The sequence below is a fragment of the Myotis brandtii genome, unplaced genomic scaffold, assembly GCF_000412655.1.
Source record: "Myotis brandtii unplaced genomic scaffold, ASM41265v1 scaffold30, whole genome shotgun sequence".
Lineage (NCBI taxonomy): Eukaryota > Metazoa > Chordata > Mammalia > Chiroptera > Vespertilionidae > Myotis > Myotis brandtii.
In genome coordinates, this window is record NW_005361458.1 from 298,596 (window position 1) to 311,668 (window position 13,073).

Genomic DNA, 13,073 nt, shown 5'->3' on the forward strand with positions numbered 1-13,073 from the left:
AAGTGTATAAGCTTTAGATAATTTTCTTCTCACTATCCTGTTACTAGAGTGACATTAGCCTCCCATTTTAGAGAGGAAGCTAAAGCCCAGAGAAGTAACTTGCTCAGCTAGTGCACAGTGTGGAACCAGGAATGGGGAATGACCTTTGACCTTTTAAAAAAACTGACTATATCCAGGCATCCACTGGGGCCTAATAGGAAGGCATGTGGTTTGGCTTCACTTTTGGTGGGGGCCAATTTGTGCCAAGGTTTGTAGTTCCTTAGGGAAATGGACGATCACTACCAAGAACATTCTGGATTTTAAATGGCTGGAAGGCATGTGGTTTGGCCTCATTTTTGGTGGGGGGCAATTTGTGCCAAGGTTTGTAGTTACTTAGGGAAATGGACGATCACTAACAAGAATATTCTAGATTTTAAATAGCTTGAGGTTGAAGGGGAAAACATGCTGTGAGAAGAACTCCTCTACGAGCAAGAATTTTTTCTGAAACCAGAAATTATAGTAGCCCAGAGACTTGCAAGGGAAAGTTTTCTTTTGTGCAGATATTTTGGGGAACAGATTTGAGGTTCAGGAAGAGTTTCATATCACCATTTGGCTAGGGTAACTTTTTACAACTTCTGCTGTTTTTAATGTAATAGCCAACTAAAAGTTATTTAATGCCGGAAGCTTCATGATTGGTCCAGGTGGAAGTATAGAAAATATTTTTGGAATGGGAAAGGCCACCTGACCACACATTCTTAACCCTGTCCTAATTCTGCTTGCCAAACTGTTCAGCTTCCTCCTCTTCAGAAATTCATGAAGTCTTGGATTTGCTAATGTGGGTTTTTATCTGCTTACTGGGTAGTTCATTTCAAACTAAAAACCTCTGCATAAAATGACTGACTCAGGACAGGGATCATCAGACTCCAGTCAGCTGTCAGCTGTGTTTGTAAATAAAGTTTTACTGGAATGCAGCCACACCAGTTTCAGTATTTTCTCTCTCTTCCTCTTTTTAAATATATATTTTTATTGATTTCAGAGAGGAAGGGAGAGGGAGAAAGAGATAGAAACATCAATGATGAGAATCATTGATTGGCTGCCTCCTGCACGCCCCCCACTGGGGATCGAGCCTGCAACCTGGGCATATGCCCTGACCAGAAATCAAACCAGTGACCTCCTGGTTCCTAGGTCGACGCTCTACCGCTGAGCTACACCTGGCTGGGCTCTTTCTCTTTTTAAATAATATATATTTTAATTGATTTTTAGAGAGGTAGGGAGGGGGAGAAAGAGAGAGGAAGAAACATTGATGTGAGAAAGAAACATTGACAGGTTGCCTCCCATACACACCCCAAACAGGGCTTGAACCTGCAAGCTTAGGTATGTTCCCTGACCAGGAATCAAACCCGTGACCTTCCCGTGCATGGGACGAAACGCCAATCAACTGAGCCACCTGGTCAGGGCCAGTTTTAGTATTTTCTCTGGCTGCTTTTATGCTTCAGTGGCAGACCCGAGTGGTTGAGCTAGAGATAGGATGGCTAAAGAGTTTAAAATGTTTACTTTCTGGCCCTTTACAAGAAAAATGTGCTGTCCCTGACCTAGAACATGGAGGAATTTCCACTTGTGGTTTCTTTCAGTGCTTTCCTCATTTATGACAAAAATGTTGCTGTTTCGGAATGCTGCCATTTGCTAGGACCATTTTTCTGGAAAGAATAAGTGAACTGCTCGGGGGACCTTTGGAGACCTACTAGGCTTTCAGAGACTAGCTAGTGCCCGACTCTGAGCTCCACCTGTGCTGCCCAATGGTCACTGATTGTCACATGTCCTCGGATGCTCTCCGCTGCCCGGTTAACCCTGGTCATTTCTGTGACCTTTGCATTCACTCTTCTCTCCTTTTTTAGCTGAAGCTTATTATTTACTGGGATGGTTCCTTTTTTCCCTGACTTGCTATTCTTACACTTTTCAGCTGGGAAAAACATTTGTCATCCCCATTTCCTTTAGTTCTATAAAGAAAACAAGCCAAACCAAATTGAAATTGGTTTCTTCTTCCTTTCCTATCTGCCCTGCCTGCAGAATTTAGAGTATCTGTGAACTTGGAACCTGCATTTTGTGTGCTTATGACTTATACATCTAGCATTATTCACAACCATGGTGCTGAAATTGACCCTGGAGGCAATTCCCATCTGATGCTCTCTTCTAGTCCGAGAAGATTCCATCTGTGGATACTCTGTGTTGCCCAAGCCTTCCAAACACTTCTTAATTCATTTCCTATTCAACACCACTTTAGAACATTGTCCAAAGCTTTCTGGAAAGTATAAGTATTTAAAACATACAGATTTCTTTCCTACCAGATCATAAATGATAGTAAAAGAATGGTCAGTGGAATACAAGCCTCCTCTCCCGTTGCCTGGATTTAGGCTGACAATTCTCCATCACACTTTTCCTAGATACCTTTCTATTTTAACTCTTTGAACAGCTGCCTAGGTGTTCCTGTAAATAAGAATAAAGCTCCCTAGTTTGTGATGTCCTGGAAGAGAGTGTGATATATTGGCCCTCTATCCACATGACATGACCTCGATACTGACAAATGAGTACCCATGTGGCCCTGGTATTTTACAGATATTTCTGTTCTTCACACCCTTGCTCATCTGCAGGGCAAGTATGATCATGTGAACTGGAATTTGAGTCTCAGTGGCTATGATTCCAGCCTCATTGTCCTTCTACCACTGTTGACTATCCTTCGTGCTAACTGATGTACCAATTGGTGAACACAGCATGAATCCCAGAATAGAAAACACACACACATACAAAAACAGGAAAAGGCTTAAGGGTCAAAAGGCAGAACTTTTGGGAGGAAAGGATCAATCTTCATTCAGATTTCCCTCCCAATTTGTCATTCAGTTTTTAGAGCCAATTGTGGAGGAATTTGGCTTTTCTTTTTTGTAATAAAGTCAGCAGTCTCCTTACAGGTATTGTTCCAGAATTGGATTCAGATGTAGGAACACTGTACATTCAGGGTGGGGCAAAAGTAGGTTTACAATAATTAATATGGAAAATAAAACAAGAATTAGTAAATAATAATGCAAGAACAAACTCTGTGCTTTACATACTCACAACTCCTAAACCTACTTTGCCCACCCTGTATATTTGTCTGTGCCCCTGGTATTAGATGTGGGGAAGAGTTACTTCAGAGGTCCTTGGCTAGTGTTGTACTCTAACCAAATGCTAATTGGTGTTAGCTTTTGCCTGAATCTCACCTCAACATGTGGTAGAGAGTAAGATGGCCCAATACGTGTTCAGTGTTTCTACAGTGTAACTTAAAGGCAAGAAACTGTTTCATCTTGCTTGTGGTCCAGGGCTCTAAACACACACACATTCAAACACACAGGCATAGGGCATCCACACTGTAAACATACAGAATAAGAGACACAAACACAGATCTAACAGTTATAATGTTTACAAGCGCCTATTATGTGCCTAGCACTGTGCATAGGTATAGCTGGGTATGTATATGTCAAGGTATAGCAACAAATAGAAAAGGCTTTCCCTCAGATGTGCCAAAATAAAAACAAAAGCCTCATAGATGGAAGCCAGCTGGCAGAAGACTGAATGTTAATTTATGCTGGCCTAGCTGACCCCAATGGCTTCTTTTCAAAACAATGGCAAGTCCATGTATTCAACTGAGGTTAAAAAAATCAATAAAAAGAAATAGATCTTGGAGCCAGACTACTTTGGGTTCAAATCCCAATTCCACTACTTATGAAGTGAATTTAGCATCTCTGTGCTTCTATGTCAATACTGGTAAAATGGGGATAGTAACCTCAAAGGGTTATTGTAAGAATAAATGAATACCTGTGAAACCATGAGAACAATGCTCCGCTCAAAGCAAGTGCTCATTAAATGTTAGCAATGACTATGATGGTTTCTCCACTGGCCTGAATGCATGTGTTTCAAATTGTACAGTTGTGAGCCACAGATCCTCAGTTTTCTGAATCTTCTCCAGTGGAGAACACTTTGGCCAGGCAGAGATGTTTAGCTGGGAGTGGGGATGACTCTGGAACTCCGCCATAATTGCACATTAGATACTAAAAATCCAGATTATGCAAAAGCATGCAAACTACATAGCAATTAGGAAATCTCCCTCCTAATCACAGGCATCCATCATCCCTCTGTTCATTCATTCATCAGTTTATCCTATGTTGAGTGTCTATTATGATCTTGGAATGTCAAGAAAATAAGACTTTCTTAAACATCTGTCCTTGAGGAAGATTAACGTAATACAGAAGGTAATGTGGAAAAACATCTAGCTAATTCTAATGCACAGTGCCAGGGCTGAGACAGAGTACTACATATAGGATACTGTGTAGGTGGTGGAGGAGGTGGTCTGACCGAGCTTTCTGTAAGGAAGGGTAGGCTTAGGCAGACAAAGTGGGTCAGAAGGCCCCAGGTAATTGCATAACCAGCAAGTAATCCGGTACTACCGAAGGGCAGAGCTCAGAGGGGTGAGGTTGGGGGTATGGCAAGAGATGAAGTGAGAGAGGCAGGCAGATGTCAGGTGTTCTCTATCATCCTAAGACATTTGGAACTTATCCTCAGGTGATGGCAAACCATTACAAGGATTTTAAGCATGGAAAGTTTTTCCTAGAAAGACGCTCTGGCAGTAACACATCAAATGATCTAGAGCAGGAATCAGTCAAGTTTTTCTGTGACAGGACAGAGAGTAAATACTTTAGACTTTGAGGGCCACCTACGGGGGTCTCTGTTGTATAGTCTGCTTTCTGTTTGTTTTTAAAAATGTAAACACCATTATTTTAATAACACTTTAACCTGGGTTCAAGTCTCAGCTCTACCACTTATTAAGTGCGAGACCTTGAGCAAGTTAACCTAACTGCTCTGGGCTCAATTTCAATGGTTCTTTTAATAACTCTTTTAAAGCCATTTTTAATAACCCTTTAAAAGATGTAAAAGCACTAACTGTAGTTTACCAATCCCTGGCCCACAGAAGTCAAGTATAGAGCCAGGAGGCTGTTACAATCATCTAGAGCTGACAAAGGTAAACCAAAGTAGGGGCAGTGAGGACAGAGAAGAGCGCAGGGAAAAAGGAACTACAGAGAAGCTAGAACAGCCTAGAAATATTGTGGCTCAGGAAGCTGGATGGATGGCGTTTACTTTACTGAGCTAGGGTTTCAGGAGTTTAGTTTTAGATATATGGAGTTGACCTATGTGTGGAGCATATGGGTTGGGATGTCCAGTCAATAGTTTTGCATATGAACTTCCCTGTGCCTTAATTTCCTGATCTGAAAATAGGGCAAACTATAATATATCCACCTAGTATGGTTATTGTAAAAATTGAGTTAATATAGCTAGAGAAGTTTTTAAAAATTCCTGGTATATGGTGAGTGCCATGTAAACATTTAATTAACTCACTCCTAATGCCTTGGCAGGGCCAGACCAAATGATTTTGCGGGCCTTATACGGCCTGCTGCCTGGACATTCCCCACCCCTGTAATCTAAGCCGTCAAGTTTGTGGTCATTTGTTACAGCAGCCCTAGGAAACTAAAACAATAGGCATAGACAAAGAACAGACAACTCACAGAAGAAGTAACAGTCAAGGAATATATACGTGTAAGATGTTTAACCTCACAGAAATGTAAATTAAAACAAAATGAGATCTTTTCTGCCTGATGGATTGGCAGTTATTTTAAAGATAAATAGCATATAGAGTTGGCAAGAGTTTAGGCAGATTCTCTATAAGTAAAAGTATCAACAGGAACTTTTTAAGACAGCTGATTAATTTGGAAATATCTGTCAAAATGTTAAATATGCAGTCTTTAGCCAAGAAATTTCATGCCTAGAAATTTAATATACAGAAATATTAACACAAGTTCAAAGTAATTGGCTACTATGATTTTTTTACAGTATTCTTCTAGTGCAAATGTTCATTAATAGGGGATTGGTTAAATAAATTATGATACAGCCATACAATAAAATACTATGTAACCATTAAATATAATCTGATAGATCTATATGTACTAACAGGTAAGGAAATTCAAAATACCTGAAGTTTTATTTTTTAAAAAAGCAAGCTGTAACCGATTTGGCTCAGTGGATAGAGCATCGGCCTGCGGACTCAAGGGTCCCAGGTTCGATTCTGGTCAAGGGCATGTACCTTGGTTGTGGGCACATCCCCAGTAGGGAGTGGGCAGGAGGCAGCTGATCAATGTTCCTCTCTTATCAATGTTTCTAACTCTCTATCCCTCTCCCTTCCTCTCTGTAAAAAAGAAAGCAAAATACAGAACAGAACATTATCATTTATGTGAAATTTACATATCTATATATAAAATCGTAATATGCAAATAGACCGAACAGTGGAACAACTGAACAACCAAAAAACCAGTCGCTATGACATGCGCTGAGCACCAGGGGGCATGCGTGGAAAAAAATAGTTTTGCATATGAGTCTGGGGCTAGGTATCTGAGAATCATTGCACACGGGGGAATGTTTGGGACACAGGAATACTTAGTGTTTATAGAGGGAGACTCCAAGGAAGGAGGATAACAGTTGGGTATAGGAAGAGAAACTCACAAAGACAACTGAGAAGGAATAACCAGAGACGCAGGGAGCAAACCAATTATGCCCGGCTTCTGAAGTGGCAAGAACTTGTTTTAGGAAGAAGTGCTTAGCCTGTATCCAGTGTGCAGCGGCACACTGGCTGAAAATCGCTGTTCTGGCATATAAGTTAGCTACGTTAGGGCTAAAAGAGTAATGTTTCAAATGACTCGGGCACCATTAATGAACCAGGCCCATGAGAGAGGCTAGAAAACTTCTCTTCCAATGGGTGACTACCAACTCTTTTAAAATAACAAATAGCAAGTGCATAATTCTACTCTGTGGTTCACCTCCCTCCCTTTCTCTCTCTCAGCACTTCTTAAAGGTGACCCTTGAACCTCAGGTCTCAGAATGACCTGTCATGCTTGTTAAAATGCAAATTATGGGGCCCTGCTGTAGAAAGAATATCTGGGATAGGGCAGAAACATGCAGGAGTGAGCATTTCTAACAAGTTCCTGCTAATATTATGCACATTTATTTTGAGAACCCCTCCCCTATCCACTTTTTAAAAGTTTAGAAATCTGCCCTAGCTGGTTTGGCTCAGTGGACAGAGCATCGACCTGCGGACTGAAGGGTCCCGGGTTCAATTCCAGTCAAAGGCACATGCCCGAGTTGCAGGCTCGATCCCCAATTCAGGGCATGCAGGAGGCAGCCAATCAATGATTCTCATCATTGATGTTTCCATCTCTCTCTTTCTCTCTCTATTCCTCTCTGAAATCAATAAAAATATATTTAAAAAAAAGTTTAGAAATCTGAAGAGAAGTATTCTGCCTACTGGAGTTTAGTACAAACTTGGAGACTAAGTTATTTTATCCTATACCAGCACTTGTGTGTTTCTTAGTTTCTGAAGGGCAGTCACCTTGCCTTATTTATCATCTCACTGTCTGGTGCCTATCACTGTACTTAATGCCCAACAGATATTTGTGGAGTTAAGGGGATGAGTGCAAAGGCCCCTTACTAGTCCCTCCCCACACCCCAGCTTCCACTACTGTTCCTCTACTGGGGACCAAGCCCACAACCCAGGCATGTACCCTGGCCAGGAATCATGGGAGGATGCCCAAGCAACTGAGCCACACCAGCCAGGGCCAATTAGGTCATTTTATTTCCTTGTCTAATAGCCTTTAAAATGCCCCTGAGGTACTCAGACTAAATCCTAAATGCTACCTTTACCTGTCTTGCTGGCTCAGGCTGTTTAGAGTGTCCTTGAATACACTGCAGAGTCCTACAGACCAACAGCCAGCTGAATCTTGCAGACTCTTTCAGGAAGATGGATTTGGGCACTAAGCAAAAACAGACTCACTGAACTACAAACTGGGCATTTCAGCACGTCTCCATTTGAAAACAAATGAGCATTTCTGAACCGCTACCGAGCGCAGTAATGATGACAAGCAATGAAACCCAACACAAAAGAGGTCACCAACAGCCCATAGCAAAGCAGTCCCAGTGGCAGCTCCATGCCTCCTGCCTGCTCTGGGCAGATACATTCACTTTCTTTTCTCAGAAGAACTTGGGAAACTGTACAGAAACTAAACTCCAGCCGTATTTCTTACTTGCCATTTAAGTACATTGGAAAACTTATGAGGTCAAAGATCAGAAACCGAAATCTCTCATTTTTCCCTACCTCATGCCATTCACCTGCATTAACAAACTCTGTCAAGCCTAAATCTAGAAAAAAATCTTGCCAGTGGCAAAAACTGTAAGACTGTTTGCCCAGGTCCCTCATGTGCTTTCCCTCTTAATGCTACTTCCCACTCGCACCAAGGTTCTGGTGACTGAAGACACAGAATCTGCCCTCTTCTGTCCCAGCCCTCACACCTTTAGTATCGTTAGCACCTGGCTGCCATGTGTCTTTTCCTAGCAAAATACTGATGAAACTTTTAAAATCTGAAAGCCATTAGGGATAAACTCTCAATGCCCATTAAAGTAAAAATTAAAAGACGAAAGTAGTGTTTCTAAGTCGTATTTCAAGAATTATTGGTATTCCTGAGATTACTGGGCCAAAAAATCGTTCATTGATCAAAGGAGTACTTGGAAAACACTCATATACTATATTGTCTACTTGGAAAGTCACAACACACGCTGGAGTGCTTAAAGGATTTAAAAAGGAGGCGAAACCAAAATAATTTTCAATTGGGGGATAGTTAAATGCATTCAAGAACAGTAATCAGCTGTTTAAAAAAGATGATATAAATTTCTACACACTATTCTGAAATGTCTCCTAGACATGCTGCTGAATAAAAATTAAATCAAAATTCTAAACATGAATAATAGTCCATTAAAAACCTCCAAGTTCTGTGTATGTTTTATATGCAATACAATAAAATATATATAAATTCCAAAAGGATGTATACCAAATTATTAAGAATGACAGCCCCCCGGGAATAAGGCTGGGGGGCAGAGGGAGACTTATAGATTTAGGTATTATTTGAATTGTTTTATAGCCCCTTTATTACTTTTATAATAAAAAACAAGCACTATATTAAAAAAGAGAAGTAAAAATCGAGCAGTAAATACATCTGTTTAGCTTTAAGTGAGCACGTCCCAACTCATGTGATCAAGGAACCCGTTTTGTGGAGCGCGCAGAAACAACTTGTGCAACAAATTTTGAAGTTACTGCACCCAAGGCTCTCCCCACTCCCTGCCAGCATATGGGTTTTCACCTTCTGTGACCTTCCGTAAATGAGTGAAGGAGATAGAAGGGACTTCAGAGGTGGTCATAGACACTCCCCTCACTTTTGCAATGAAGGGGCTAAGGCAGTGGTTGGCAAACTGCGGCCCCTTGAGTGTGGCTCTTCCACAAAATACCACGTGCAGGCGCGCACGTACAGTGCGATTGAAACTTCGTGGCCACACTCAAGGGGCCAAAGAGCCGCATGTGGCTCGTGAGCCACAGTTTGCCGATGCACTGACTAAGGTAATGAAGAGAAGGGCCTTGGCCTGAATCCCCTAATCCTCACCTGGGTCCTTACACATCTTTCCTGTAATCACCAGGTGAATTAGATGGGCCATGAACTTTGAATTTCATTAAAAAACTCACTAAATTTTAAAAAAATCATTAAAAAAACCTCCAGCACTCAAGAAAATTGTCAGGACCTCTGAGTAAGCCCTGGCCTCAACGTGCTCCCTGCAGTTCCAGGCACAGTGCAGGGGAGTCCTAAGGACCCCTCCTTCTTCCCAATGGCCTATCTTGTTCTACAGCTTTTTAGGAGGAGGTAAGTGCCGTTGAAAGGAAGGGACCCTAGTCCTGGCTGGTTTGGCTCAGTGGATAGAGCGTCGGCCTGTGGATTAAAGGTTTGATTATGGTCAAGGGCACATGCCTGGGTTGTGGGCTCAATCCCCAGTGGGGGGTGTGCAGAAGACAGCCAATCAATGGTTCTCTCTCATCATTGATATTTCTATCTTCCTCTCCCTCTCCCTTCCTCTCTGAAATCAATAAAATATATTTAAAAAACAAAAACAAAGGAAGGGACCTTGGAAACAGCTGGTAGAAATCAGCAAGGGTCTTGCAGCAACTTGGGATTCCGGTGAAGATACATAGAAGCATAAATGTCCTCATTCCCTCAAACAGCATGGGGTTGAGCTGGGCAGAACTGGCTTTGAATCTGATCTCTTGATTCTGCCTTTCACGCGCTATCTAACATTAAGTTCCTTAACTGGGCGCCTCAGTTTCCTCGTCGCTGAAATGGGGACAATAGCTTGTACGTCACACCTTGTGGTAGATATTAACTAAGATGAGGGCTAGGAAGGTTGCTCGCATATGGGGCACAGCGTATGTAGTCAAGAAATGTGACTTCCCACCTTTTCCCTCACAGCCAGCCGCTGCTCCATTCAATCCTTACGCTACCAATCCTGGGCGACAGGCCCAGGGGATCTGCATAAAATGTACCTACACTCGAGGAAATGGCTGTCTGGTGGAGGAGACGACATGATTTGGGCACAGTGGGTGTGGCAGGTGCACTGACAGAGGTGAGTTCCACTGCACCACCCACCTGAGCACCAGGGCACCATCAGCCTGGGGGCCTGACACTGGAGCTGCCTCTCAGTGTCCCAGTGACCTCAAGGGATTCACTACAGCTTTGGTGTGACCCACAGATTTGTTGTAAACATCACCTGGATCATAGCAGTTAAGCTGATCAAGGGAAGTATGAGCTGGGGAAGACCACACTGCAAATAAGTGGAGAGGTTAGGAGCAGAGGATCTCAAGCCACGCTGCCCACATTCAAACCCTTCCCCAGTGTTTTTTTATTTTTTTAAATTAAACAAAATAATGCCTTTGAAACACTGAGCACAGTAGTCTGGTATATAGTAAGAGCACACAGGGAAACAGAACTGTTATTGAAGCTATTTTGTATGTAAGTACTAAGGCTGAGAGGCAATGTTATTGATCATTTAAAGGCACAAAAAGATGTGGGCAGGGTGGACAATGTTACTTTTGTTCACCAAATCACAGAAGAGTGGACAGAACTACTCTTTAGAATCACAGGAACTTGGTATCAAATCCTCGGTCTGGCTCTTACTAACGTGATGTTGGGTGAGTTGCTGAACCTTGATATTCTATGCAGAACTAGAGGATAATGTCAATCTTGTGGACCATTAGAATAACAAATGCAGTTACATAGAAATAAACCTGGCACACCGCCTGGCACAATAAATACATCCTGGTTTCTTTCCTTCCTTTCCCAAAGCTAGCAAACCAGAGAGGAGGGGTAGCCAAACAAGAGTGTTTAGAAGTATATTTGATGAAAAGAGCATTCCCCATGGATTCAGAGATGATAAAAAGTTAAAATGAGGATTCTGGACTAGAGGACCTTAAAGGTTCCTCTCCCATACATCGTCTATGATTCTTCAAGTGACAATGTTATTTTTGCCACATGTCTTAGCTCTATCACCTAATAAATATGATCTTGTGTCCTCTTCTGTAAAATGTAGATAAAAAACTGTGCCCACTTCTCAGGGCTACTGTTGAAATTTAGTGAGATAAAGCCCATAAAGTATTTATACTTGCCTGGCAGATAGCCACTACTCATTAATGCGGCTATCATTGCTATTGTCAGGGCCACTATAAAGATTAAAAGAGACAATGCATATAGAAGTCACGTGACAGTACTTGGCACATAGGTGGTGTACAAAATATATATATATTTTTTAGCTTTCCCCCCTTTTAAAAAATATATTTTTTTATTGATTTCAGAGAGGAAAGGAGAGGGAGAGAGAGAGACAGAAACATCAATCATTGATTGGCTGCCTCCTGCATGCCCCCCTCTGGGGATTGAGCCAGAAACTAAGGCACATGCTCTGACTGGGAATCAAACCGTGACCTCTTGGTTCACAGGTCGACGCTCAATCAGAGGCACACAGCTGGGCATTGTTGCTTCTAATACCCCTCTTGATTTTACATTACTAATGGCTATGGCCCAAACCAGTAATACATGCTGTCATTCCAGTAGTGACACATTCAAACAGAGCCACCAAGAGATATTAGGATAATTATTCACAGTTTTCACCAGGGATAAAAGCTCTCTGGAACAAACAGCCATGTCCAGCCCCAACAGAGGCCAGGCTCGGCCTCGAGGAGCAGCAGGTGCGTTTGCACTCTCTCCCCAGCCCTGGGAGCTACACACGTGGAGTCAATGTCTGGGGGGTTAACAGTTCATCTCACAAAGACCTAATGCCATAAATAATGCCTTGTCCTGAAACCACCACTTTCTGTCCAAAGTTCAAAGCTCTCCAGTGAGTATCTCATTAACCGTTGGGATCCTCTGGGGATCCCGGTGGAGAGGCATTGCTGCTATTACCTTATAAAGATGAGAGTGTACAGTTTAGAGAAATTAAATGCCGTGTCTTTGCTCCAACAGGCCATCAGTGCTGACAGAGGGCCCGGAACCCTGGGTGCGACCCCTGAGCCAGGGCTCTGAGTCCCACCCTTGGAAGCACCTTGAAAGAAGAGCGAACCGGGGGCCTTGGAAAGATGTGGCCTTTTGCCCCCCTCCCTCCCTAGACCAGGAAACGGCAAGGCTCACCTGTCACTGAACTGAACCTCCTCGCCGTTCCTGGCCCAGCTGATGGTGGGCCGAGGGTTGCCCACGGCCTCGCAGTGCAGCAGCACACTCAGGGTCCCGCTGGCCAGGGCCACCGTCTGCCCAAGGTGGGTGACCACTTCGGAGGCGGAGAGCTGCTGGGCGGCCGAGATCTTCCGCAGGATGGTGGGCTTGCGGTGCGGCCGGCGGGAGCCACCTGCGGTCTCCCCGGAGGAGGAGGCGGCGGCGCGGAGCAAGCTGCTGAAGCTGGACACGGCCTTGCGAGGCGGGATGGCCACGGGGGAAATCCTCTGCTCAGACGGCTTGAGGAGGGCGTCCCGGTGCTCCCCGTGGCTGCGGAAGATGTCCTGGGCCAGCTGGGCCACCAGGTGCTTGCTGTAGACGTCGCGCAGCTCCTCGGGCTGCTGGGACAGGTTCCGCAGGATGTCGTCCAGGCGCTGCTGCTCGGCCACG

At 43.4% G+C, this 13,073-nt stretch overlaps 1 protein-coding gene across 1 annotated transcript in view; it reads right to left on the reverse strand.

The window, feature by feature from the left end:
* ADAMTSL1 (ADAMTS-like 1) overlaps positions 1-13,073 on the reverse strand; it is a 397,951-nt gene that overhangs the window by 106,513 nt on the left and 278,365 nt on the right. Inside the window, exon 20 of the mRNA XM_014542360.1 lies at positions 12,603-13,072. Within this exon, the coding sequence (XP_014397846.1) occupies positions 12,603-13,072 (470 nt within the window). The remainder of the gene's footprint in view (positions 1-12,602; position 13,073) is intronic.